This window comes from Myotis lucifugus, unplaced genomic scaffold, assembly GCF_000147115.1.
Source record: "Myotis lucifugus unplaced genomic scaffold, Myoluc2.0 scaffold_104, whole genome shotgun sequence".
In the NCBI taxonomy this organism is placed as follows: Eukaryota; Metazoa; Chordata; class Mammalia; order Chiroptera; family Vespertilionidae; genus Myotis; species Myotis lucifugus.
Genome location: NW_005871152.1, coordinates 3,184,053 through 3,211,157, shown reverse-complemented (window position 1 = coordinate 3,211,157; position 27,105 = coordinate 3,184,053). Strand labels below are relative to the sequence as shown.

At 44.8% G+C, this 27,105-nt stretch overlaps 1 protein-coding gene across 2 annotated transcripts in view; it reads right to left on the bottom strand.

The window, feature by feature from the left end:
- PIWIL4 (piwi like RNA-mediated gene silencing 4) overlaps nt 1-25,556 on the bottom strand; it is a 40,196-nt gene extending 14,640 nt beyond the window's left edge. The window contains exons 1-11 of one of the 2 annotated variants that reach the window (XM_023757273.1): nt 25,470-25,556; nt 24,204-24,288; nt 21,560-21,685; nt 19,266-19,480; nt 17,497-17,618; nt 15,866-15,946; nt 14,218-14,415; nt 11,072-11,183; nt 4,988-5,108; nt 3,774-3,891; nt 1,999-2,110 (exon numbers count right to left, since the gene is read on the bottom strand). In XM_023757273.1, the coding sequence (XP_023613041.1) occupies nt 1,999-2,110; nt 3,774-3,891; nt 4,988-5,108; nt 11,072-11,183; nt 14,218-14,415; nt 15,866-15,946; nt 17,497-17,618; nt 19,266-19,480; nt 21,560-21,685; nt 24,204-24,288; nt 25,470-25,556 (1,377 nt within the window). Of the gene's footprint in view, nt 1-1,998; nt 2,111-3,773; nt 3,892-4,987; nt 5,109-11,071; nt 11,184-14,217; nt 14,416-15,865; nt 15,947-17,496; nt 17,619-19,265; nt 19,481-21,559; nt 21,692-24,203; nt 24,289-25,469 lie in introns of both variants that reach the window. The other variant, XM_006092775.3, reaches the window with a different exon arrangement.
- Nucleotides 25,557-27,105: the final 1,549 nt, after the last annotated feature.

Genomic DNA, 27,105 nt, shown 5'->3' with positions numbered 1-27,105 from the left:
GAGCCACACTCAAGAGGCCAAAGAGCTGCATGTGGCTTACGAGCCGCAGTTTGCCGACCATGGCTCTAGGCATCTAGATAGGTCAAGCAGAAAATGCTGATCACTGATACTCCAGGTCCTCATAGTAAAAACCAACAAACCCTACAGGGCAGTTAAGAATATATGTATACAAGGAGTAGCTACATCTAGGAGCAAAGATGAGCCAGGACGCAAGCTCCTTGCTCACTCAGGAGGTTTCCCAGGTGACTAGGGAAAACAAGCTCCTTGCACTGAAGAGGGGAGTCATGAGACTGGCACGCTAGTCACTAGTCTTCTGCTTATATCCTTGGGCTGAAATTGAATAGAAGTGTCCTTGGTATGGTGAGCCGGGAAGAGCCACTGTTAGAATTTAGAAGAACCACACTGGAATCTACTCCCTTGCTCCTCAAAGTGTTGTCTTCAGCAGCATGGCTAGCTGCTGTGCACTTGTTGGAAACACCTAGTTCTGGGCCCCGCCCCAGACCCACTGAATCAGGATCTGCATCTTACTAAATTGCCAGGTGATTCATCTGCACATTCATGTTTAAGAAGCATTATCATCCCCTTGTTTTACAGACTCCAGAGCTATGGCTGAGACAGGCTATGGAGCAGTTGGTAGCTGTGACAGGTTCAGAATGCTGGTCTTGACATTTCAGCCAGGGCACTTCCCACCAAGCACTCTGACTTTCAACCACCAGCTATCCTCACGATGCCTTGACATTAAGTGGTGAGGCAGGGACTCAGCTCCAAGAGGAGACCTTAGCCTGACAATGAGGGGGAAGGGTTAGCCCTCCCATGAATGGTTCTGTCTGGAGCCAACGTTTATTCCTTCCCATTACAGCCAGTATGAGGAGAGCCATGGCCCTCTCACCTACACTCCCACCTGTGAGGGCTGGAAGGAGACCAAGGACAAATGCCCAAGGCCCACTCTGGTGTCCATGAACCTTTAGTTTACTCATTTCCTGGAACCCAATTCAGAAAAGCAGAATTGGTCAAGATGTCAATGACCCAGCCACCTGTAGCCATCCCCCACCACCTCTAGGGGGCAGCCTCTTCGTTTTAGCTTCTATAATTGAAACTTTGTTGCTTTCAGAGCTCAGAGCCGGGCCGCAGCAGGCAGGGAACCTTGGCTTCCTCCATCACTGGAGCAAGCAAGCCTCCTGCTCGCTTCAGCTTCGTGGCTGCCGGCCGCCATCTTTGTTGGCGGTTAATTTGCATATCACCCTGATTAGCCAATGGGAAGCGTAGCGAAGGTACGGTCAATTACCCTTTTGTCTTTTATTAGATAGGATAAGGCAAGAAGAGAGCCTTTACAATAAAATAAAACATAACTGGATTTTGAAATGGGGAGGAACATGGAAAAAGTAGAAAGATAATGCACAATTTTGCATAAAATAGATTCATTTCTTCAACTAAAGCCTAAAGCCCTAAAGAAGCAATGATTGGTCTTTTGAAGTTTCAGGATGCCTTCCTCCCTAAATACTGTAGCTGGGGATGTGTCCTGTGTGAATTTCTTCATGTTTGTGCCAATTGAGCAGCATTTTACTTTGGGATAAAAACAACTCTGGTATCAATAAAAATGTATTAAAATTAACCTTCACCAGTTAGTAGAATTTTCCCAGGTATTATGATTTTTTTTAGTGACTAAAAAAGAGTACTAACAGTATCCTATAATAGGTGGGCATGTTTTAATTGCAATGGCTTAAAATACCATTTTTTAAGTGCATCTTTAAATGTGACACCACATCACACCGACTGACCTAAATCATGTCCTCTGGATGCCGCTAAGCTGAGCAAATACCCTGAAACTGAAAAGGAAAACAAAGGGGACCTCGAGGTTTAGGACAAAGGGAATGTATGAACATCGGCACAGAGAAACCTAATGAATACGACAAGCCCACTTGGCCACTGTGGCATATGATGGGACTTACACCCATTCAAGCAAAAACTGTTAAATCAATATAAAATCACTGCACTTACTATGCGGTCTTGCATTAGTATTTTTTCAGAAGGCACAACCCGGCCGGTCAGTGACATCTGGGATCCAAAATGCAGCCCCCAGGTCTCCAGCTCAAAGCGAGCATCCTTGTTTCTGTTGATAGAGTTGAGTCTTACGTCATTCAAGTGCTTATTTTCTAAAGAATTTAATAATTAGAGGCAGAACTGTAACTTCCCGAATTATTCAGAGACTGATTTTTTGTTTGTTTGTTTTAGGATTCCCGACTTATTTCTAATCACTAATGGTTTTTCTCCTGCTCGAAAGAATCACGGGGCAACTGTGCCCATCTGGGACTGGCAAGGATGGAAAAGGCTTCCAGGGCAGCATGTTGCTTAGCAAAATGGGCCTTTGAGTCAGACAGACCAGGGTTCAACTCCCAGTGCTAACATTTCATGATATGTGACCTTGAACAAAATCTTAACACTTTTTTAAAGATTTATTTTTTATTTTTAGAGAGAGAGCAAGGGAGATCAGCCCAGATGGTATAGCATGGTGGTTGAGTGTCCACCTATGAACCAGGAGGTCACGGTTTGATTCCCGGTCAGGGCACATGCCTGAGTTGTGGCTCGATCCCCAGTGTGGGGCATGAAGGAGGCAGCCGATCAATGACTAGCCGATCAATGATTCTCTTTCATCATTGATGTTTCTATCTCTCTCTCCCCCTCCCTTCCTCTCTGAAAGCAATAAAAAAATATTTTTGAAACATCATTCTACAACAATGTTGCCCGGTAGAAATAAAAAGCAAGCCACATATTTCATTTTAAATTTTCCAGTAGCTGCACTAAAAAAGTAAAAATTAACAGGTAAAATTACTTACATAAGGTGTCCCAAAACTCACGCAAGATTTGCAATTGAATTGAATTGCAAATCTTGCATGAATTTTGGGACACCCTGTATACATATATATTATTTAACCCAATGTAGCCAAAATGCAACCGTTCCAAGATGTGGCATTAACCACATTTTAAGTGCCCAATAGTTATGTGAGGCTACAGTACTACACAGAGAAGTTTTAGGAGGCCGGCAGGGAGAACCAGGGAGCAGCTCAATTTTCCCATCACAGGTTACAGCTCATTGTCACAAATGAATGCAGGAATGCCATCTGAGAATCAGGTGTGCTGAACCGAAGGGCACAAAGGTATTCCTAAGTTTAAAGAGTACACAGAGGAGTTTTCCTAGTGATCAGTGTGCTGAGGCCACTCTATTAGGATCTCAACAGTCTTGACCCTGAATATTGGGGGCCTGGAGTGGTAGTTTGGGAGGATCTTGTTTTTTAAAATATATTTTTATTGATTTCAGAGAGGAAAAGAGAGGGGGGGAGAGATAGAAACATCAATGATGAGAGAGAACCATTGATGGGCTGCCTCCTGCACACCCCTTATTGGGGATCGAGTCTACAACCCAGGTATGTGCCCAGACCGGAAATCGAACCGTGACCTCCTGGTTCATAGGTCAACACTCAACCACCGAGCCACACCGGCAGGGCAGATTTCGTTTTTTCAATTACAGCCCTTTTCTTCATTCAAACTTTTATCCAGAGCCTCACTGTATTAAATAGATGAAAGCAGAGGCGTCTAGTTGCAGTGGGTGGTACTTCTGCCAGCGTGACCCAGGACAACACAATCCACAAGTGCCTCGCTCTGAGACAATAGGCATGAGACATTCTCACCACGGACTGAAACATTCCACAGATCAGCCAGTTCTACACCGAGGCCTTCGGCGGGTACACCCTGGTCCTGGGAAGGCATCCCCGTACCTCTGGATGTCATCAGCAAGCCTGGCCAGGCGCTGCTGCCTTCCTTGTGGACTGAGCCGCGTTTCTTCCGCCACAGCCTTCATCAGTTGGAAATCCGAGGTTGCCTGGCTAGTCAGTCCTATGAAATGTAAGCAAAAATAAAGTGAAAAAAGTGAATAGTCTACAATGTAATCCCAACCCATTCAGGCACAGTGTAAGCTTTTCAGAGTTAGGGTCTGGATAGCACTTGCCAAGAGAAATGATGCCACATGTGTCGTTTTACCTTTCCTAGTAGCCACGGAAGGAAGGAAGGAAGGAAGGAAGGAAGGAAGGAAGGAAGGAAGGAAGGAAGGAAGGAAGGAAGGAAGGAAGTAAGTTACCTTAAATAGTATGTATTATTTAACTCAATTTAATCCAAAATACTATAATTTCAACATGAAATCAATGTAAAAAAATTATTGAGTTATTTTCCCGTTTTTTTATACTAAGTCTTAGAAATCTAGTCTGCATTTCACACTCATGGCACATCCCTTAACCACGCTCATTACATTTCAAGTGCTCAGTCAATGCATGTGCCTACTGGCTACCATATGGGACTGTGCAGATCTGGAATATCAGAACACCACTAAGACGAAGCATCCCTCCCTTCAAGGAATATATCCTTACGAGTAATTCTAATCGCAAAGTAAACATTTACACACCCTCACTGGTTCGAGCAATACAAAAATGTAAAAAGTGAAAGTCCTCCCTTAGTCCCACCCTGTTAATCAAACGAACAAGAAGAAAAGTACTCGAGACCGTTACTCAGATTCCACTCCTCAGTGAAGATTACCTTCTGGAAGCACAAGCCAAAGGAAAATAAGGGTCCTTTGGGCACAGGACACGGGAGAAACAGTCCAATCCCTTCCTAAACTAGTGAGTTTCAAAAAACGATGAGCAGCAACTTGGTTTTAGGAAAACATCTGGGGCCTATATATTTATTTTACATCGAAATAACAAATGGAATACAGGAGATGAAGGAAACAGGTAACCTTTACTAGGTGCCAAGCCATTTCCCAAGGGCACTCCATCCTCCCCACTTTCTCTACTACCAAGTAGTGTACTTAAGGGTCCATCCTCCGTGGGCTGAGTTCATGCTCAGGCGTTCAGCTAACTGAAGGAGGTCCTGCCCACTGCTAAGTGTCAGAAGCCTGTGATCAGGAGGAACCTACTGGAGTATAAAACCTAAACATTACCTGTTAGGAAGCAGAGCTCGGGTATCAGGTGAACCATCCGAGCCTCAACGTCATTTCTCTTGCTTTTCAACAGACTAACAAGCATTGGCTGATGTAGGTCAGATAAGGTAATATCATATTGCTATAGAATGCAAGATTAATGAGGGAAAAGTTAATATGGAAACTGTAAAACGAGCATCTTTGCTTATAAGCAACAAGGTAATCGCAAAATGAACAGATAAGCAAATATTTCAATGAAGAAAAAAAAATCCCATGGTTACCTAGTCATTTCTATTTCCTTCTTCTCGAGTTCTATCTTTTATATCGGAGGGCCAGTCTTTAATGATCTTTTACTAGAGGCCCGGTGCACGGATTCGTGCATTGGTGGGGTCCCTCGGGCTGGCCTGTGGGGATTAGGCCAAAACTGGCTCTCTGACATCCCCCGAGGTGTCCCAGATTGTGAGAGGGCACAGGCCTGGGTGAGAGACCCCACCCATGCACGAATCTATGCACCGAGCTTTTAGTATGCATATAAGATCTTTGGTTAATCTCTTCCTGCCCTCCCCCATCCCTCCATCCCTCTGAGATTCATCAGTCTATTTCATGTTTCCATGACTGTGGTTTCTGCTCCTGCATGAGCGTCTGCCCCTGGTGGTCATTGCACATCATAGCTACCAGACGGTCAGCCGGTCCGGTCGCTTAGGCTTTTATATATATAGTTCGGACAACATCATTCTGTTTTGTTTTTAATCATTTCCATGCTCTCTTCTGGGTTTCACCCACAGTCAGAGGAGCTCCAGCTGGCTCCATACACAGTGCCCGACCCTCCTGTAGCTGCCTCAAGGCCAGCATCTCCACTACTGATGACTCAGGCAGGCTGCCCATGCATAACAGGCTCCAAGATCCCACATTCATCTTGAAAATATCGATACACAAGTTGGAGGCAAGGGTTATTTTAAGTCAACCTCAGCTTTCCCAAAAAAGAGCTTAACTTCCAGGATTGTCAGATGGTATAGGGAAGCAGCTGTGAAGTCTGGCAAGTGTGAAGCTGACCCCCGACCCTTCTACTTAATTGGACGAGGACATTGGAGAAATTACCTACCTTTCCTCATCTATGAAATGAGAACAGTAGCTCAGAAGTAGCTCATAGAACCACTAGCATTGTGTCTGGTTTTTAATGAGCTCCTACCTCACCCCCTTGCTTCTCCCAGATTGAATTTCAGTATTTTCACCTTGCCAAAAGTTCAATTTCTCTTCCAAAGGCAAAGGTTCCAATTAACATTCATTTCCAGTAGAATTTGCTCAACACTAATGACTGAACAACTGGAATTATGAATTACAAAATGCCTGGGCACTGTGTGATGCTGACATCAATACTCATAATTAAGTAAGAAGTGAGTGTTTCTCCACTTCAATAAGGACTTTTAGTCCTTAAAATAAAAAACAATTTAGAAAATTGCAATTTAAAGTGTTATAGCTACAAAGCTTGGAGAGCCTTTGTAGAAGGAAGAGTGTTTATACATGACTTCATTAATTCAGTGCACGTCCTGGGCCCACCACGTTCCAGGAACTGCGGTGGATAAGTTACCTATAAAGCAAGGTAGATGAGAAGCACAGACGATGATATGCTAGGTTCTTATATTTTTCCTCATTTAACCTTAACAAACCTACGAGACATATTATCATCATCCCCTTCACAGATGAAGAAAGATTATGAGAAATTAACTTTCCCAAGGCCCCATAACTGGACATTAGCACGGCCAGGATGTATCCCTTAAGGCTTGGGAACCTCTGCTTGTTACACCATTTAGTACTGGGTCCTGGGGAGGGGGATGAGAGTCGGGGGAGAAATGGTGAAACCAATTTATGGCTTTTAAACCAGAGAAGACTTCAGGAAGGACGCAGAGTCCAGACGGCACCTTGAAGAAAATGTGGGGGGTGTAAGGACTCCTGGTAACAACCTGAACAAAGCTGGGACATGTTCCAGGAAGAGAGTATTCTCTGTGTGTGTGTGTGTGTGTGTGTGTATGTATTGTTTTGTTTTGTTTTCTTTTTGTTTATTTACCTTCTCATTGTGGGGGAAGGAGGAATATTCTATTTACCTGGAGCATGGCCAGAATTCTCCCCCCTATGCTAAGTCATAAGGTGAACTTTACCTTCTTCCTTGCTCCAATTTTCTTAGCCTATGAAAATATCTTTTATGAGAAAATAAATTAGAGAAATACAAAAGTCAATTATCAACATGTCCTTCACTTTGAAAGTGGACTACATCATAATTTAGCGTTCCTTTCCTGGACAGAGAGGAGGACATTCTAGAAAAAGGCACAATGAGTTTCTTTTCCTCCCTAATTACAAGATAAAGGTAGTGAACAAAACTCACTTCAGAGAAAGTGAGTGGGTTTTTACAATGACTCCCTCTTCAGCACGTCACAGGTCCTGACATACATCTGCTCAAGGAAGAACCAACTTCACCACATAGAACAGAAACCCAAATGTTGCACACACTTTGTGTTCAACAAACACACGCACTCGAGAGCACATTTTATGCCGTGTGAGGCACGAGGCCTCAGGGGTCAGCCAGGCGCCAGCCCTGTTCTAGAAGGAAGAGTGTTCTGGAAGCCGTGGGATACGTGGTACAAGAGCTTCGAGAACAGCCGGCTCTTCTGTGACTGTGGCAGGAAGCAGAGGCAGAGAGGACCTCACCAATGAGAGGACAGTGACCTTGAAGCTAGGATTTTACCTGCTGGCGAAGGAGAAAGGTACGGGGTGGCTTTCGGCAGATTTCTTTCCTGAACCTGAGCAAAAGCTGAGGAGCATTTAGTGGCAGCAAGTGGACTGGGCGACAGCAGCATGGGGTGCGGGGTGGGAATGCTCGGGACATGAGGCTAATGCTGAGCTGGGACGAACTGTGTGATGCTAGAGATGACAAGTGAGGCTGGGGGAAGGGGGCAGGGTCTCCTGGTTACCCAGCGCTCCCAAGGTGCAGGCACAATGTGCCCAATGCTCTGTGTGCACTATCATCTCGCTCAGGGTTCACACCGCACCATGACGGCAGGCAGGTGACTCCCCTTACAGACGACACTTCACATTTCGTGACTTGCCCGAGGTTACACAGCTATGCCAGGGCCACCTCATTCCAGGGCTAAGCTCTTAACCACAGTTCTGGGCAGTGTTCCAGAAAGCTCTCTGGTGGCAGTGAGGATGACGGTCCGTGAGGGTGGGAATCCGGGATTCCCCGGGGGGGGGGGGGGGGAGGAATGGGAATCCGTGAGAGGTTCTGCACCGAGGTGTGAACCCCCCTGGGGAGGGCACGGGCTCCAGGGAGGTTCAAGGACAAAGGAGGCAGTGCAGTACTCATCTTGGTGACAACCGGAGGAGGCGAGGGTGAAGCAGAACAAGGAAGCCAATGATTTCCTGAGACGCAGAAATCCCAGGAGGAGCGGAAGTGAGACAGACAATGAATTCAGCACGAATTATGTTAGTTTGAGATGCCTGCAGGATGCTCATGCAAATATGGTCTGAAAATAGAGATGTGTGTGTAACTGAGAAATGAGGGCAAGGCAAAAATAGTGTGTTTGAGAGGTCTCAAAATATGAAGAACAAATCCTGTACGAGGGGACCATGGAGAATAATAGCATTTAAGGTTTTGGGGGGAGGGAGGAATCGGGGAACGGTCAAAAGAGGCTGAGAAAAACCCATCTGAACCCTCATGGAGAACCACCTGGGATGTGCCCTAGAGTCAAGGCGGGCAGGCCAGCCAGGCGGGCGTGGCCACTAGTGTCACATGCCACCAAAGGACCATTAGGATGAGAACAGTAAGTGAATTTGACCTTTAAAGAGCTATTTCTGAGGCAGAGTAGTAAGAGGCTAGGGATACTCCTTCACAAATGGAATAAGGAAAACTGAGACAAAATAATTAATCAAGGCGAATAACTAAGCAATTTACAGCTCAAACTGAATCACAAGGTTTCATCTTCCCTCACCAGGGACACTTAGGATCAAATGGTTTACACAGGTCAGACCATCCCCAGGCAGACGGGCCTTGGTCCCAGTCCCTCTTTGATGACATTATTTGAAAAGAAAACTAATCAGAAAATAACCCTGATGCCTCCATTAGCACATTTTGATGAATCAACATACTGAAGGACACACCTGGAAAGCTAATGAATATTCTGTTGAGACTCTCCCCTCCACCACCACCCCACCTCACCCCCACCCCCACAAATCTCCCCTAGGATTCCCACTGGCCAAAAAAGATAAAAAAGCCACAAGACAAAGGAGCCACAGCCCGCCCATGCCTTGTATCTCTGCTCTCTTTCTCATAAACTCTAGGGTCCCCATGAGACTTGCCACCTGGGAGCAGTGGGCAGAACTCAAGTCCTGAGGTTGCTGAACCCATGTCCCGTCTGACCCCTCGGTCTAACACCTGGTGCCATTCTCACCGTCGCCAACAAAAGCAGCCCACCTGGACTCATTTCTTTCCTATAATATTTCTAAGAAGACAAAGTAGCCCTATCTAGGCTCTGTCCTGTTGCTTCTGCCATCCTAAGCCCTTCCTTCATTCCACTGTCCCCAGCTGTAATAAATGTACTCGCAAAATCACCTGGACTCGTCTGTGAAATCTTTCCTGCATGACGCCAGGAACCCACACACTACAGGACGGCCCCAGGCAAACCCGCCCCAGGCCTGGTCCCACATACCAGCCTGCAGGGTCTTCGGGGAAGAAGAACTGACAAGGTGATTGGAGCTAATGCAGGTGACTTTCTAAAGAAATTAGCCACAGAGGAAAAGGAGACTGCTTTTCTTGGAGGTGCGGAGAAGTCAAGGAAAGGATTTTGCTTTGTGTTTTTTGTTTTTTAGAACATCTGTGAGATTTTTCAGATTCCCTGGAATACGACTGTCCATTAAAGAGAAGCAGCCTCTGAAGAGAACCGTTGGTGGAGGTGGGGGTAGGGGTGATTGTGATCCTTGTGAATCAAGCTTCCAGAGGCAGCGGGAGATTCCATCAGTAAACATTTGAGTATCTACTACGTGCAAGTCACGGTGCTAGCTGTGGGTATCCAGAAATACAGAGCTCAAAGTCCAGAAGGGGAGCCGGACCATTCACATCCTACCTGTAATGACCTGCTGTGGCTAAGTGCAGGGAGGGGGGGCCGTGGGGAAAGCTTCCGGGGGCTCCCCTAAGACTTGACAGCTGAGCTGAGTTTTTTTTTTTAATATATTTTGTTGATTTTTCTCAGAGAGGAAGGGAGAGAGATAGAGAGCCAGAAACATTGATGAGAGAGAAACATCGACCAGCTGCCTCCTGCACATCTCCCACTGGGGATATGCCCGCAACCAAGGCACATGCCCCTGACTGGGATCGAACCTGGGACCTTTCAGTCCGCAGGCTGACGCTCTATCCACTGAGCCAAACCGGTTTCGGCTGAGCTGGGTATTGAAGGGTGTTTAGTGGTTGGCTGACTACGAAGGGGTGTCCAGGAAGAGGAAGCAACGTGTGTGAAGATGCCCAGGAGAGTCACCACAGACCATCTGAGGGAATGGGAGTGGTAAGGGAAGAAGCTCAACAGGCAGGGAAAGGTCATATTATAAAGGGTCTTGGGAATTCTGCCCAGGAGCCCCTAAGGCAATGGGGAGCCATAAAAATATTTTAAGTGGGGAAGTGACATTATGCTTTTAAGGGCAATTGCTCAGCCTCCAGGAAGAAGGACAATGAAAGACAGGATAAGGGTCTGGGCCAAGCCAAGAGTGACAGGGATGGAGGAGAAGGGACAAGTCAGAGAATCATGCTGGAGGCAGACTCAGCCTGACCATCTGAGGAACCTGCTGGACGTGGAATGACAGAGGGAGATTTCTCTAAGCCAGTGGTTCTCAACCTCTGGCCCTTTAAATACAATTCCACATGTTGTGACCCAACCATAAAATTATTTTCGTTGCTACTTCATAACTGTAATGTTGCTACTGTTATGAATTGTAATGTTAATATCTGATATGCAGGATGGTCTTAGGACCCTGTGAAAGGGTCATTCGACCGCCAAAGGGGTCGCGACCCACAGGTTGAGAACCGCTGCGAGGGAGATGAGGATGATGGGAACAGAGTCCTACCTGCTTGTAGTAGTCCACATAGGTGATCTCCGTGCCGTCCCGCCTCTGGAAGGAGTGTGTGGGCTTCACCGACCAGTCAATGTCGTCAACGCGATAGGTTCGGTTATTGTATCTGGTAAATGCCAGAAATCTTAAAATTTTTTTCAAATCATGTAAGATAAGCAGCAGTTCCACTACACTTTTAATTCAAAGCATTAGACTCCAGAATTTCACAAATATGAGAGTGACACAAAAATAGTCACTTTAAAACAAGTGATCAGCTCTTATCTGCAAAGAGTAGTAATTAACTTTTCACTCTACAGGGCGACCTCTCTATTCCAACAGAGCTGGTAGAAAACTTGTTAGACCGCAAACTGTTTTTCTCACTGATAGACACTCTGACTTCCGGTAAATCATTGATAAATGTTGGAAGGCCAACCATTGTTCAAAACTTTCCCATCAGCTTCCAGTGTCACACAAATTTTTTTTTTGAGCCCCTAGATAACTTTTGTTTTTCTTTTTTAATTTTTAAAATTGATTTTAGAGAGAAAGGAAGGGAGAGAGATAGAAACATCCATGAGAAAGAAACACTGATGGGCTGCCTCCTGCATGCCCCGTACTAGGGATCGAGCCTGCAACCCACGCAGGACCCCTGACCTGGAATCAAACCTGCAAACTCGGTGCATGGGATGATGCTCAACCAACTGAGCCACACTAGCCGGGCCCCAGATAGATTTTCTGATTAAACAAACAAACAAACCACCTAAAACACACACACACACACACACACACACACACACACACACACACACACACGAAGAGGGTTGATGAACCGCTGGATTCTGGAATGCCTGGATTCTGGGATGCCGCTCTGTGGCTGCACGACCAAGGGTGATCCCGTGTGGGGGGGTGAAAGGATTAAGGAAAGACAGACAAGAGAATAATAGCTGGGTCTTGGTGGGACGCTGCCTCCCTGATGAGGAGACAACGACAGCGCCCACAAGCCGTGTCTTTATTTTATAGCAGATGTCACGAGGCAAAGCAGGGGCGTGATCACGTTGTTTACAGCATTCTCGTGAGCTCCAACCCTACTCAACTACATGCACCTGAACTCTAGCACAAGGTACGTGGGGCTACGTGTTTGGACCATAGGTTCAAGCTCACAACCACAGCTGTTGGCTACAATTGTGCTGGGAGGGCCCTGCCCTCCAGCTGGGACTTGCACGTGGCAATGAGAGGACCCTGTCCTTTCATTAGTCCGAGGCTTGAACCTGGCCAAAACACCGTAACCACGCCCCACACCATCTAGGGCTGGCCCTCAGCAAAAATGCAAAGCAGGTCAGCTAAGATCACTCTAAGCTTTTGTCCCCTTCAGGCTGTGTGGCTGGAGTATCTCCTCCTTACCTTGCCGGGTGACTTTAAATCAGTGAGACAAACCCATCAGGAAGCTCAAGATAGGAGAAGAAGGAGGCCTTCTCACCCCAGGTAGTGTGGAATCTAACCAGTCCTGCCTCTGTGCTCTATAAACCAGAAAAACAAGAGCCTGACTAGGAGGAGGCCAGCAGGTCCTCCACAGGAAGTGTTGTGGATGAGCAACCATATGCAGAGAACTTTTTGGTACTCAGGAAGCTACAGCATCTGCCTGTGTGTGATTTAGTTCAAGGTGTATGAAGGCAAATTATGTACAGGCAAACCTGGAGGCTTGAAAGGTCTCAGCCTTAAAGACCTCATACTCTTCTAGAGAAGAGGACATGGGCCTAATGTTCTATCCTATACTGTCATTAAATGAAATAAATGACAATGAAGAGGTGGCTATAAGCAATGTGCTATGAGAGCAGCACAGGGGAGGGCACTGAGGGATTCCAACTGGGTGGACAGGTGTTAGCCTCTGAAAAGCAGTGACGTTTGAGCTGGGCTTTGTGGAAGAACATTTAAAAGGCAGCATTAGCCTGGCTGGCTTGGCTCAGTGGTTGAGCGTCCTGGTTCCATCCCTGGTCAGGACACGTGCCCAGATTGCAGGCTCGATCCCTAGAGTGGGGCGTGCAAGAGGCAGCTGATCGATGATTCTCTCTCATCAGTGATTTTCTATCTCTCTCTTCCTCTCCCTTTCTCTCTGAAATCAATAAAAATATATTTAAAACATATAAATAAGAGGCAGAATTAGGGGTAGGGAATCCAGACGCAGTGCAGCGAGAGATAATTCAGGCCCATGCCAGATTGTGGACAGTCCAGAATGCCACTCAAGAAAGTCTGAACTCTAGACAACTGAGAACGGCCAGGTCTTCTAAACAGATGGTGAACTGATCAGATCTGTGGTCGGGCCAATACCCTTGAGACAGGCCAGCAAACCAGGACAAGTGGAATAGGGAAACTGAGATAGATAAACGGCCGAGCAATTTACAGCCACCTAGTGAATCTCAAAATCCTATTTTCCCTAACCAAAGACACTTAAGAGTAAATGGTTTATACTTTCCTTCCCAAGCAGAGGGCAAATAGCTTAAATCACCCTGCTCAGGCAGACAGATGGCAGAAATCCAATCAGTGCCATCTGTGACAACCACACCCAAGGGCAGATGAAGTTAAGGAAATAAATCTGTTTGGTGCATGAGCATCAAGCTGATGAATATTCTATTGAGATCCTCCCCAAGACTTCCTTAAACTCCCAGCCTTTAAAATCCCTCACAAAGGACCCAGGGTGCACTCTCCCTCCCAGAAGCAGGCCCATGCCTTCCCCTTCCCCTCTTCCTCCCTCTCAGACATTCATTTCCTGAACTCTAAGGGACCCGGGAGCCTTGCAATGAGGGAAGCAATGGGCCGTGGCAGCTAGTCCGGAGCTAGCCCCCGAACCTGTCTCCAAGACCCCCTTTTCTCTGACTGCTCAGTGAGCCAGAGCAGCCCTGCCCAGGCTCATTTCCCCACCTGTTCTCTCTCCTCTTGCTTCTTCCATCCCAAGCCCACCCCTGTCTCACTGTCCCCAGCTTTAATAAATGCACTCTCAAAAACCACCTGGGCTTGTGTTAGGAAATCCTTCCTGCACAAGGCAAGAACCCACACATGATAAGCCAGCCAGGTCCCAGTCCGGTCACACCCTGATGCTATTCCTGTTCCCAAATACCATTAAGTAATTCGTTCTCTGGGGAAAAGGTTATTTGAAAGCAGGCTCTCACCTTGTAAGGACAATGAGCCCAACCAGCTGTTTTTCGCACATCTGGGTGAAGTTGGACATGCCAGTTTGGTAGCAGAGAGCAGTCATGAATTCCAGAACAGTCTCATTCCGCAGGACTTTGTAACTCACATTAGCACTGAACAGGAGCTTGCTTTCAAAGTATGACACAGAAATGGCGAACCCTGGCCAAAGGGACAACCTTAAAAAAAATTTAAAAATTGTGATATAAAAAAAAACCCCAACACATTTTAAAATGGTGGTTTGACATTCCAATGCTCTAGGTTTTTATGAAATATATTTTTTTTAGTCAAATTTTCTTCCATTTGCTGACTAAAAACTTTAGATATTTCCAGCTGGAGTGTCTTTAAACACGTATTTAAGGTAAAATATATTCCTGTACAGCAGGGCTTCTCAATCTTGACACTAGTGGTGTTGTAGTCTGGATAGGTTTTTGTTAGGGGCCGTTCTGCACATTGCGGGATGTTAGCATATCCTGGCCTCTGCCCACTAGATGCCCCTCACATCCTCAGCTGCAACCCAAAATGTCTATAGACATTGTCACATGTCCCCCGGGGGACAGAATTACCACAGCGTGAAAACACCTGTGCTCGGAGGAGCACAGTGACTCGGTGGTGAAGACAGTGGAGAGACTTATAACCAAGGTTAGGAAGTGATACCATGGACAGACATACAAAAGAAACTGCAGCAGAGGCTACAGCTCCTTCCCACACTTGTGAACATTATAGACTGAAGTCTTAAATATGAAAAAGTGACAAAACGGCATGAAAGAGTAAACAAATATTTTTTTTAAATCATTTCCGTTTATATTTTGTGAACTTCAGTCACTGGGATACGAAGCCAGCCTTCACTCACTCCAGCCCGGTACACACTGGACCTGCGAGAATTTCTAATCCAGGTGGAAAGATAAGCGCTGGGGATGAACAGCAGGCCTTCTGTAGACCACGCTGCCACTCTGAATTAGCATACAGAAAGGCCCACCTTTTCCTCCGCCTGGTGGACACCCTGCCTGCATTTCCCATCTTTATGTGCTTCCCCCTTTATTTACATATCTGTCCTGGGCTGCTGGCGGCCTCTGTCATCAGCTTGGCCACACAGTTTGGAGAGCAAAACACCCAGTCAGTGCAAGACACAGCTGAGCACTTTCTCTGCAGCGTCTACTCCCCAGGTTAGAGTGAACATTCTGCAGGCGTTCCTAACGGTTCTATCCTGCACTGGGGTAGTTGAGTTGACTTGTTTGTCTGACCTCTGCTTACCCGATGATTTCATGTCAACCACCCGGCCACACTAACTTCCTGACAGTGAGAAAACAGAACACTAACCATGTGGTAAAGCATAATATAGCTTATTCCCCTTTCATTATTACTTGTCACACAGAGAGCACTCAGTGTCTAAATTCTTTCTAGGATGTATGATTATGACCTAGCACACTAATATAAGAAAACTGGCTGCTGGCTTCACCTGGCCACTCCCCCATTCTATAAAAAACTTGAAATTAAAAAAAACAAAAAAACATTACTTTTCATGCCATGGAGTCTCTCATAGGAGGCATTAACAGTATAATATTGCATCGTAAATTATGGTGCTCACATTATAACAATCTCAGAGTAACGGAATATAAATAAACCTACTTGTGCTGGGGAATTTCCACTGGCTCCGAAGGCTTATAGAAGTTCCGTCCAATTTGGTACATGGACAATTTTTTCAAGATCCTGCAAGTATATATATATATATTTTACTCTTTGGTAAACATCAGTGAATAACAGTGTAATTCTAAGTTTGTACCCTTCCTGAACATAATGGTAAAAATAGGTAGAGAGTCAAGATCTCTCATAGCCTTGGGAAGTTCAGATACTAAAGTACATATGAGTGTGTATCTATAAGAACGATAACTTCATATTTGAGAATGACATACGAATTATCATCTGTCTGGACTTAACTGCAATGTTAAGTATGGGGCCACTGAAACAGTTACGATGCTGGTCCTAACCTTCTGGTTAGCATGAATGGGGTGAGGCAGGCCATATTTGAAGGCTCTTCTGGCCTCCCCCCTGTTTTGAGATGAGAAGGCTGTTTCTAAGGAGGCTGTTCCAGCTGCCCAGGTGCTGCCAAATAACACGGGTGCCTCTTCAGCAACTAATCCTGGTCCCCTCTGGGATCTGCCACATCAACGCTCTGAGGCTGTCTGGCTCATGTGGGAAACGTAAGGGTTTGAAGTCAGAAAACAGGCTCCAACTGCGTGATTCTGGTTGTAGATGTCACTGAGCCTCAGCCTTCTCATCTGTGAAGTGGGGGTTTTCATAGACCTGCTTCAGGGCACTCGAGTGAGGATCAAGTAAGATCAACTACAAGCAAAAGAGCTTTCTAACTAGAAAGCACCTTCAAAATGTCAGCTGACTTAACACAGTCCTCTCTCAGGAGGGTACACACAAGACTGGCTTCTGAAGAGCGTTACACGGCACTGAACTGAAGCCCAGGTAACATCTAAAGATGAGAAGCCTGACGAGAATGAGAAAATAATGTATCCGTGCAGGGGACGCTCCTTCATGTGCCCTACTCAGCAAACCCCAAACTGCCGTCGTCATCCTGTCTAGAGTTCAGTGTTGAGCAAAGAGCTCGAATCTTCGGCTAACAGATCACCTGGCTGTCCACACCGGCACCATGGGAAACAGCGGTTCGCCTGCTTCGTGTACCCACGTGCCACCGGGCAAGCTTGCTAACAACGTGCATTTTCAGATGCCACTCACGAAATTCTGTTCCCTGGGTCCACTGAGGGGCAGGGACTCTGCGCTTCACCAAGCCCCACGCTACCCCCAAATGACTCTGAAGTCAATGATCCGCATCCGTTTGAAGGACTGAGCAGCTTAGCCACCGCCTCCCTTCTGCCTGAGTGAGAGAGCAAATGGCAATGCTCTTTTATCAACGAGGAGAAAAACAACCCTTCGGTACTAACCCAGACATACACAACTTTTAAGAGGAGGAGGCAGAGGGTCCAGAAAAGGAAGAGAAGGGGAAAGGCACCCTCCCTGCTACCACGGGTCATGACAACCCCGGAGTTCTGTCTCAACTCAGGTAACACTGGACAACAGCTAGTAATGCCAGTTAGCTAGAGACACGAATACACGAAGGCACATGGGAAATGGCTCCAAGGATGGCGTTGTGGCTGGCAGATTGCCTACAAAATGGTTGATAACCTTAATGCCCAGGCTCCGTGCTGAAAGGCATCAGCCTGAATTAAATTCCCATTTAAGGCAACATTTACTTTTTGAAGATGATGCTGAAGACCTGGATGCACACGGGGGAGCTTGCCGGCAGCTCCCCGGTCAGCGTGATAGTCATCTTTACGGTCTCGCCTCTTCGAGTTTCACTGGACAATTCTGTGACCTGGGAAAAGAAGTACTTAATACGCACGCCACCGAATACCCCCAAGTGTGCAATGCAGCTGTGATGAAGCCGCCGCAACTTAACACAGGTTAACAAAAACACAGCTGCAGTTTGCCTTCCGAGTAATAATGTCATCAACACGTTATGTCTGAAGGGGTTATTGTCTCTGTATCTTGCTAATTCTAGAAACGCAACACGTCTCACTACTCTGTAACTTCTTAATGGAGAATCAAAACCAGACTCAGGGTTCAAAGATTCTATCCAAAGTGAATTCCAGGGCAGTGGCTCTTGACTTTTTTGGGGGGTGCGGGTGGAGGTGGGAGAATGATTAGGTCACAAATTACTTTAAGAGTCTGATAAAAATCACAGTCATTCTCCCAAGAAAGTGCCACACATGTATATACCACAGTGATGGACATAATGTACCCGTTTTCAGGGAGTTCATGGATTTCAGAGTACCACCTCTCAAAAGTTTATTCATAAAAGAGCAGAGAAGAAGAGAGGAAAAAAGCAAAGGACAGGATAGACAAGAGGGGCAGTAAATGTGGGGAAAGAGAAGAAAGTGGTGGAAGCTTAAAAGCTTAAATAGACTAGAAATCTGATTCTGTTGATTTTGAAAGGTCTAGAGAAATCCCTAGGGCTCTAATAATCTGGAACTAAAATGAATGCATGAATAGGTTTCTCCACCAGCTATCCAACTAAAGTTAAAGTCCCTAAAACTAGATTGAGCTCCGTACAGATTTTAGGAATAAAAGAATAAACACACACACACACACACACACACACACACACACACACACAAAATAAACAAATCAGTCAATACAAATCAATGATGAAGGATTTTTCAGAAGGGAAAGCAATTGGAAGAGGTCAATTCACTTGTAAGCACATATGTATGTTGCCCTAATTTTCTATAGTTAAAGTGTAGTTTTAACCACTTTTAGGTTGAACCAAGAATGTAGGGTAGGCATGGCTCATTGCATGGAAACAAAGAAAAGCAGGTTCTTTCCCAGGAGCTGAAATGTTTCATTGAGATGACTTCTTGCTTCAGATAAAATTGCAGAGAAAGCAGAGGTGGGGAGCTGCAGGAAGAGCTCATCCACGTGTGGGAGAAGTCTAGCAGCCAGCAGAGGTGAGGGGCTCCCACTGCCACAGGGTTCAGGATTAAGAATGAAGACAACAAAGGATGGTGACCTGGGTGCGTGGCTAGGATGGAGGGGCAGCAGATGGTGTCCCTATTAAAGTATACCTTTAAGACCGACACCAATGACTCATATTTCACATCATGGGACAAGTCATGAAATAAATGACAGTTTTAGAATCAGATATTGACGTAACGTTATTAGGATACATGAGCACAACTGTGCAGGAGCAAAAAAAGATAGTAAATTTAAAGCCCTGAAGCCATAGGCCAAATGGAGTTTCTTAAAGCCTTGCCTATTTGGAGAAAAGTTTTAAGAGGATGCCTATTTCACCTGGCCGGTGTGGCTCAGTCTTTTTGCTCTTGGCCATGGGAACAGGAAAGAAGAAAGGACTGAAACCCTTATTCCAACTGTCAGGAAAATCAGCTGACCTCATAAATATAGATGGATGAGCATTAGTGTATGCACATGTGTGTGAATGTATTACAAAGTAACCATACTGTACCCTTTCTTCTAGCTTTTCTGACAGAAAAAGGATGACACCATCAAATGCCTTTGCTTTGTTGGAAAGTTCCTTCTGACTATACAGCAAAGCAATTCTCATGCTTCTAGATTCCAAATCCGGCATATATGTCACATGATACTGGTACAGCTTCCAGTCCTGGGGCAAATCTAAGCTAAAAAGATTTGTGACCAGTTTCACAGGTATTCCACTGGAACCTGAGGAAAAACAAATAACACACATTTTATAACTAAATAAAACAAAAAAATATCACCACGTTAAGATGAATCACATCATTTAAAAATGTATTTGCATATGCATAGTTGTTTCTGTAAAGCCAGGATTCTTGCTCGGTGACACAAGACAAGCTAATCACCTGCAGCCTGATAGCATTTATGGAGTCCTATAAACATACGTTCGGGAATTAAAAAGGGATTCTGTGTAAAACAAGCCTCATAAGAACATGCGAGCAGACCGGGCATTCCTGTCCCTGGGAGAACAGAAGCATCTGAATTCAGCTACCCTCGAACTCCTTCCCAAGCCCTGATTCTGTGCAATTCCAATCAGGTCGACTGATATTTTAGGATGCTGCTCTGAAATTATGCTGCTCTCAAATGGTGAAGACATTGTCCAGTTCTTACCACCAATACAACCCCCAACCTCTTGGAAATCCAGGTAATCAAGTTAACTATGCTTCTGGAAGTTCTCAAACAGTTCAATCAGTGGCTAGGATTGAGGGCAGGAAGCGTTGTATCAAATGGGCACTATTTTGTTTTTCTCGTGGAGGAAGTGGAAACATGGGCACTATTTTGTTTTTCTCGTGGAGGAAGTGGAAACATGAGCCCCGACCCGTGGTAAGAAAGAAAAAGTAAAATGTGTGTCTCAGTATTTCCTCAGCTTCTGCCTGTGGCATAAATCTGTTAGGAGCAAGGGATTATTGTGTTATTTTAATTAAACAAAAGCTTTCTTTTGTTCTTCCAGATCCTGAGGAAATGACAACATATTTTAGCTGCTCATATTAATGGGCAAAGAGACATCATCCTAGAATGTTAAAGCTGGCAAGATGCTTCGAGATCATCTACACCACTATTTGCAAACTAATCATGAGCTGTTAGTGCTGCAGCTATGAAAGCACATGGGGCAAACCCCCGTGTCTTCTGAAAAGACTAGAACACAACAGAAGCGGAGCAGAGTGCCTTGCACATAGTTGGGACAAGCACTGGTTCATGAAACTTTGTTTCAATTATATGTGTGCACTTCTGGATAACAATACTAGTATATGCATTTCTTAGTTTGTTGCATGGTTTTAAAAAGTCTGGAAAAGGCCCTAGTCTGTCTGGCTCAGTGGAAAAGAGCGTCTGCCTGCAGACTGAAGGGTTCTGGTTTTGATTCTGATCAAGGGCACATGCCTGGGTCTCAAGCTTGACCCCCAGTAGGGGGTGTGCAGGAGGCAGCCAACCAATGATTCTCTCCCATCATTGATGTTTCTATCTCTCTCTCCCTCTCCCTTCTTCTCTGAAATCAATAAAAATGTATTTTTTAAAAAAGTCTGAGAAAGGCTGATCTGCATCAAGGAGTCTTAACTTTGGGGAAGGAGTCACAAGGCCTTTGGAGAATCCAATGAAACCACAGACCTATTTCCCTGAAAATGCATATGCCCACAATTCTGGGGGCAATTTCTGGGATAAGAATTCCAGAAATAGGCAACACTTTACTTTTTCAGCTCAAGTCCAGAAACGTTATTATTCTTGCACAGGAAAAGGGCTGGGAAAGAGACAAAACATCTTTTTAATTCCTATCCCAGTTGTAAGGAGAAAATCTTTTCCACAAGTGAAATGTCACTTTGGGGAAAATATTACTATTTCTATTAATAAAAGAGAGAATGGAGACTAAAACAACTGGTATCTAGAAAATACCTTGAATATAGCAGATGTTCAATAAATATCTTTTAAGTTAACATATGAACTTATTTATTTTATTTTATTAAATATATTTCTTTATTGATTTCAGAGAGGAAGGAAGAGGGAGAGAGAGATAGAAACATCAATGATGAGAGAGAATCATTGATTGGCTGCCTCTGCGCCCCCCCCCCCACCCCACTGGGGATCGAGCCCGCAACCCAGGAATGTGCCCTTGGCTGGAATCGAACCTGGGACCCTTCAGTCCGAAGGTCAACACTCTATCCACTGAGCCAAACCGGCTAAGGCTGAACTTATTTATTTTAGATCTAAAAATTAAAATTCCTTAAGCAAGATTTGGTGACATTTAAAAAAATAAGTCACATGAAGACTAGGTACCTCTTTTGCTGTCTCTCACATGGGCCAGTTTCTCTCTGGTACAGACCCCCAAATCCATGACATCCGGGAAGATTTTTCCTCCTCTTTTCATGAGAGTACATTCAGCATTACCAGAAGGTACGACATCTTTACCTAAAATATGAAGAGAACGCCATAAAAACTCATATTTTTTTAGTGATATTGTTTATAGCTACTATATAAAAAAAGGCATCTACAACTAAAACTCAGATTTTTGTGGTTTTTAATAAAACTGGCCCACATTGCCAAAAACAATCATGACTATACAGAAGTCTTCAGCATAAAAATTGAAAATTGGGGACACCTGGCATGTTTTGTTAGCAATAACAGACCCTGAGTTAGTCCTACCTCATATTTTGGTCTGCTCTGATTCCCCTCGTGGCTAAGCTCTATCTCCCAACGTCCCACTCCACACCCACTTATGCTCTCCCTCCTTCAGCGCTTGTGTAACACCCAAAGACCAAGATTGTCCACCCAACTTCTGCACAGATTGGGGCGGAAGCTCTCATCATTCCCAATCACAAGAAGAGAAATGCCCAGGACACTGCCATCAGTTTTTATGCTAGATCATTTCCTGGGGAACGCAAGCCAACATTTCATTCACCTTCGGGCATATTCCTCACAGTCAGGTTCTAGGAAATATAAAATTAAAACCCAATGACTATTTTTGTTAAAATGAGTACAAAGAGGTGTTAATTTTTAGATATTACTTGGGCTTTCTGAAGATAGCATGAAAATATTAAAAAAAAGACTATTCTCACAAAGCGATATGACTCATAGTGTGACAAATCTCTGACTTGATCACCATCCTTTGATAGTATAACTAAATGCAATACCCCAAACAGCATCATCACCTGCTCCAAGGTGTGGTCCATTCCTTTCTCAGTGGAGTCTGAGTCTACCCGGAAAAATATCAAAATTTATTTAATTTTTAAAGATTATCCCCACTAGATTATCCATAGCAATTCACTGATCATGGTTTCAAAAGATACTGGGTGGTTTCTAAAAATTCAATCTACCGCAGACTATCAGTTGCCAGGGGTGGGGGGAGAGGGGAATGGGGACTTCATGAGCACAGAGTTTCAGTTTTGCACGATGAAGAACGTCCTAGAGATGGATGGTTGCGATGGCTGCCACTGGACCATACAATTAAAAATGGTCAAAATGCTTAATTTTGCATTATGTATATTTTACCACCATTTAAATAAATAAATAAAAATGCAATCTGCCCTCAAAAGATGAAGGGTTTCCATCACTTGGTAGCCACAAGAATGTGCAGCAGACATGGAGAGAAAGCCGCGAAGAGAAGTTGGGGTAGGTTGGAATGTTGGCAGCAGCACTGCCTGAGAGCAGGTCTTCTGAGGGACCATGTGCCCTTCTGTGGGTCCAGATCACAAAAGGCACTTGAGCAGGGCTAGAAAACCCGGCAGAGAACAAGAGAACCAGGCACAACATGGGTAGAACGGCTGAAGATCCTAAGAGTCTAGAATAGCAGTTCTCAACCTGTGGGTCGCGACCCCTTTGGCAGTCGAACGACCCTTTCACAGGGGTTGCCTAAGACCATCCTGCATATCAGATATTTACAATATGATTCATAACAGTAGCAACATTACAGTTATGAAGTAGCAACAAAAATAATTTTATGGTTGGGTCACAACATGAGGAACTGTATTTAAAGGGCCAGAAGGTTGAGAACCACTGGTCTAGAAGAACCTAAGTGCTTAGAGAGTAGTACATGGTTATTAGCAACCAACCACTTAACTTCATGGCCAGAGCAAGGGAGATGGCTAATAGATTGCAGCAGTGGTTATGAGCTGAATTGTGTATCCCCCCAAGTCCTGACCCCTAATATTTCAGAATGTAACTGTATTTGGAGACAGGGTCTTTTAAGAGGTAGTTAAGTTAAAATGAGCTCATTAGGATGGACCCTAATCCAGTTTGACTGGTGTCCTTATAAGAAGGGATTAGGACAGAGGGAAGGCTATGTGAAAACACAGGGGAAGACGGCCCAGCCATCTAAGCCAAGGAGAGAGGCCTCAGAAGAAAGCAACCCTGCAAAAACCTTGATTTTGGACTTCCAGCCTCCAGAATTATCAGATAGGACATTTCTATTGTTTAACCCACCCAGTTTGTGGTACTTTGTCATGGCAACCTGGAGCGTGCCAACTCATACCGTGTGACAGCAGCTACCTGGAATAGCATGTTGACAAGTATCCTGAGGCCAAATCTGAATTTGCAGGGAAGAGAGCCACCCTCGAATGGTGACATCTTCCACGGGTGGGGAAGGAAGAAGAGCAGTGGCAGGGGGCACTCTCGGTTTCCACTATCCTTGCAAACTGACATGTACATGTCGTAAAGAATTTTTTTTAAATTTGTTAAAAATTATTCAGTGGACAGACAGAATCTGAAAACTAGCATCCTGATGTCTGTAGATATCCAGCTGCTAAGCCCTGTCCGAAAATTCAGCAGCAAACTCTGCTTGGGACTCCCAAAGAAACACAACAAACACAGGGGATCCTTCCAGAAAAGGTGAATGGGACGCTCACGAAGAGACCCTGCTGCTGTGAGGCACAGGAGACTCCTATTCCCGTCAGATGGAACGGAACTGAGTGGAACAGAATACTGCACTTACATTGCTGTGAAATCCTACTTGTTTCCTCGAAGCCGTTGTTGGACGATGCTTCATTGTCACTAAGATCAGCAGAGACGGGCTAACATGGGCCAAAAACAACGTTTGGTCATATTTGAGATATGAATTCATTAACCAAAAAGTTATTACAAAAATAAGAACTCTATATGTCCTCAGTCATTAGTCAGCATGAGCTTAATGTCAACAGGTAAAATGCTTGAGAGATGATTCTAGCGTCTAGCCCCTTCTAAAAGAAAGGATAAGGACAAGCTATAGTACTCCCCATTCATCAACGTTTAGTACCAATTGTGAACCAGAAACAGCTTTTGGAAGCTGGAGGTGTAAAGAGGTAGAGAAGAGACCCCTGAGTCAGGGAGCTCATCAGGGGGCAGGTGGTACCAATGAGCACCACCTCGCGCTTCCACGGCCCACAGACACGGGCCTCCAAGGTGAGCATGTTTGTAGCGAGAAAATAAATTGGGCCGGAGCATCTTGCTCACCAGCTCAGGTGATGACCATCGTGAATAAACTTTTCCAAATTAGTTCATAAAATGGGTGAAGGGAACCATTAATAGTTTCTGTCTTAAAAAATATTCTCTTTTTCACAGTAACAGCTTCTCTTTGCTCAAGAAGAAATGCATCTCGGCCTGCTAAAACATGTAAGAAGTCGAGAAGCCCTTTTCGTGAGAGTAAAGGCATAATGACCAGACTACCCACTTGAAAACGTTTGAGTACGACCTAAGAGATTGCTCCAAATACGAAAAGTATGTAGTAATATCACTCAGGAGTTGCTGATTTACTGGTCGGTTCATTCTAGTTGCCTAAGTCAAGCAAGGAGCCCTCCCCAAGGAGGCTGCTCAAGAAACAATGGTTAAACCAAAACCACACCTGGGCCTGAGATCTCTTATTTTTATAAATGAATTAACAAGAGGAATCATATTAGATTACACGCCATGTAATGGTACTACTGAAGGCACAGCCATTTTTACCAAAAGACTTAATCCCAAATCAAGTCATTAAAATTCAGAAAACGTACAAGGACGCCATGCTTGCCTCCAATTTTTAGTCCTCTTCACTGGCCAAAACACCTACGTTAATATCTTACTGAGATAAGACCCCAAAGGAAAAAAATTGAGAAGCCCTGGAAAGACTCAACGTTGAGAAAGAAGATAACCCACTACTTCCTAGGAGGGAAGAAGAGCGCGTCCATGAAGAAGACAGAGAAGAGAGAGCAAGACAATGCGAGGTAAGCCTTGTACACACCGTCGGGGAGGCCTGGAGGCACCCCGCTGCCGTGGCACTGGGGCTCCGGGTAATGCCTCGCGCCCTCACGCGGGCACGTCCAGTCATGTTCCGGATGAGCCTAAGGTGACTTCCAAGGCAGCAACGCTTCAATTAGGGTCTTTTTCCCCCTTGGCATCCACAGGGCAGGGCTGCGACCATGGGCGGTGGAGGTGGTGAGTCTCATGCGTAGGTGGAGGGAGCGCGCACAACACGTGGAGTTCCGGCACAGTGGGGGTGGAGCAGCGTGTGGGGGTGGAGCAGTGGGGGCGCGGAGGGGCCTGGGGTGGGGGAGGCAGCTCATGGGGAGGGGGAAGAAGCACACAGTGAGGGCTGTAGCACAGGGGAGGTAGTAGGGGAGGGCTTGGACAGGGGCCCAGACTTTCATTTTCTTTCATCATTCCCCCCAAAATTTGGCATTATCCAATTCTCTAACTTTTGCCATCTTGTGTGTTTAAGGTTGCAGCACACTGTTCCATTGTTCAGTGTGTATTTTCTGCTTGCACCTACGGGATAGCTGTGACGTTTTCCCTTCTGTCGAGTGGTCACATACATTGATGTTTTTAAAACTGGGCTTCTCATGTTTTCCCTTGTGATTTGGGAGACATTTTATCTGTTTCCTTTTTCTCTCTTTTTTTAAATCCTCACGTGAGGATATTTTTCCATTGATTTTTAGAAAGAGTGGAAGGGAGGGGAAGAGACAGAAAGAGAGAGAGAGAGATTGGTTGCCTCCTGCACATACCCGGACCAGGGCCAGGGATTCAACCTGCAAAGGAGGTAGGTACCCTTGACCAGGATCAAACCTGGGACCCTTCAGACCGAAGGTCAATGCTATATCCACTGAGCTAAACCGGCTAGGGCTCTTTTTTCTTTTTAACATTGCAAATATCTACTCCCAATCTATCACTTGTTAATTTTGACCATAAAATCCTTTATCCCACCAAAATCCTTAATTTTCACATAGTCAAATTTACCATTTTTAATTTTATGCTTTATAGGTCTTTATGAAAGAAAATTTTTCCTGCCCTAAGTTTACAAAAACATTGTATGACATTAAATGTCTCATACCCTTTAAGAACACACACACACACACACACACACACGAACATACGTATGCATATGATGTGAGAAAAGATCTAATTTTACCTCTTTAAAGTGAGCCATTTCCTCCCTACCATCTATTAAACAGAGTATACTTTCTGTAATGGTTTGTGACAAATTCCTATACATACCTAGATCTGGTCTGTGCCTTCCATTTCTGCTCTGCACCAGTACTTTACAACTTTTTATCATGATTTCTTTATAATATTCATAAAACCTGGCGGAGCGAGTCTTTTTCCCCCCATTATTTATTCAATTGTTTATTCAAATTTTTTTCAATTATTTATTCATAAATTGTATTCTTCCATATTAATTTTAAAATAAATTTGTCAAGCTTCTTTTAAAATCCTGCTCTATTTTTAATTGGCATTGTATGGAATTTATAAATTAATTTGGAAAGAACTGTCATCCTTACAATTTCTCCATTTATTCAAGTTCTCTTTAATAGCATTTAAATTTTTTTCATAAAAGTCTTGTGTATTATTTAATTTCTGGAAATTTTATCATTTTTGCTATT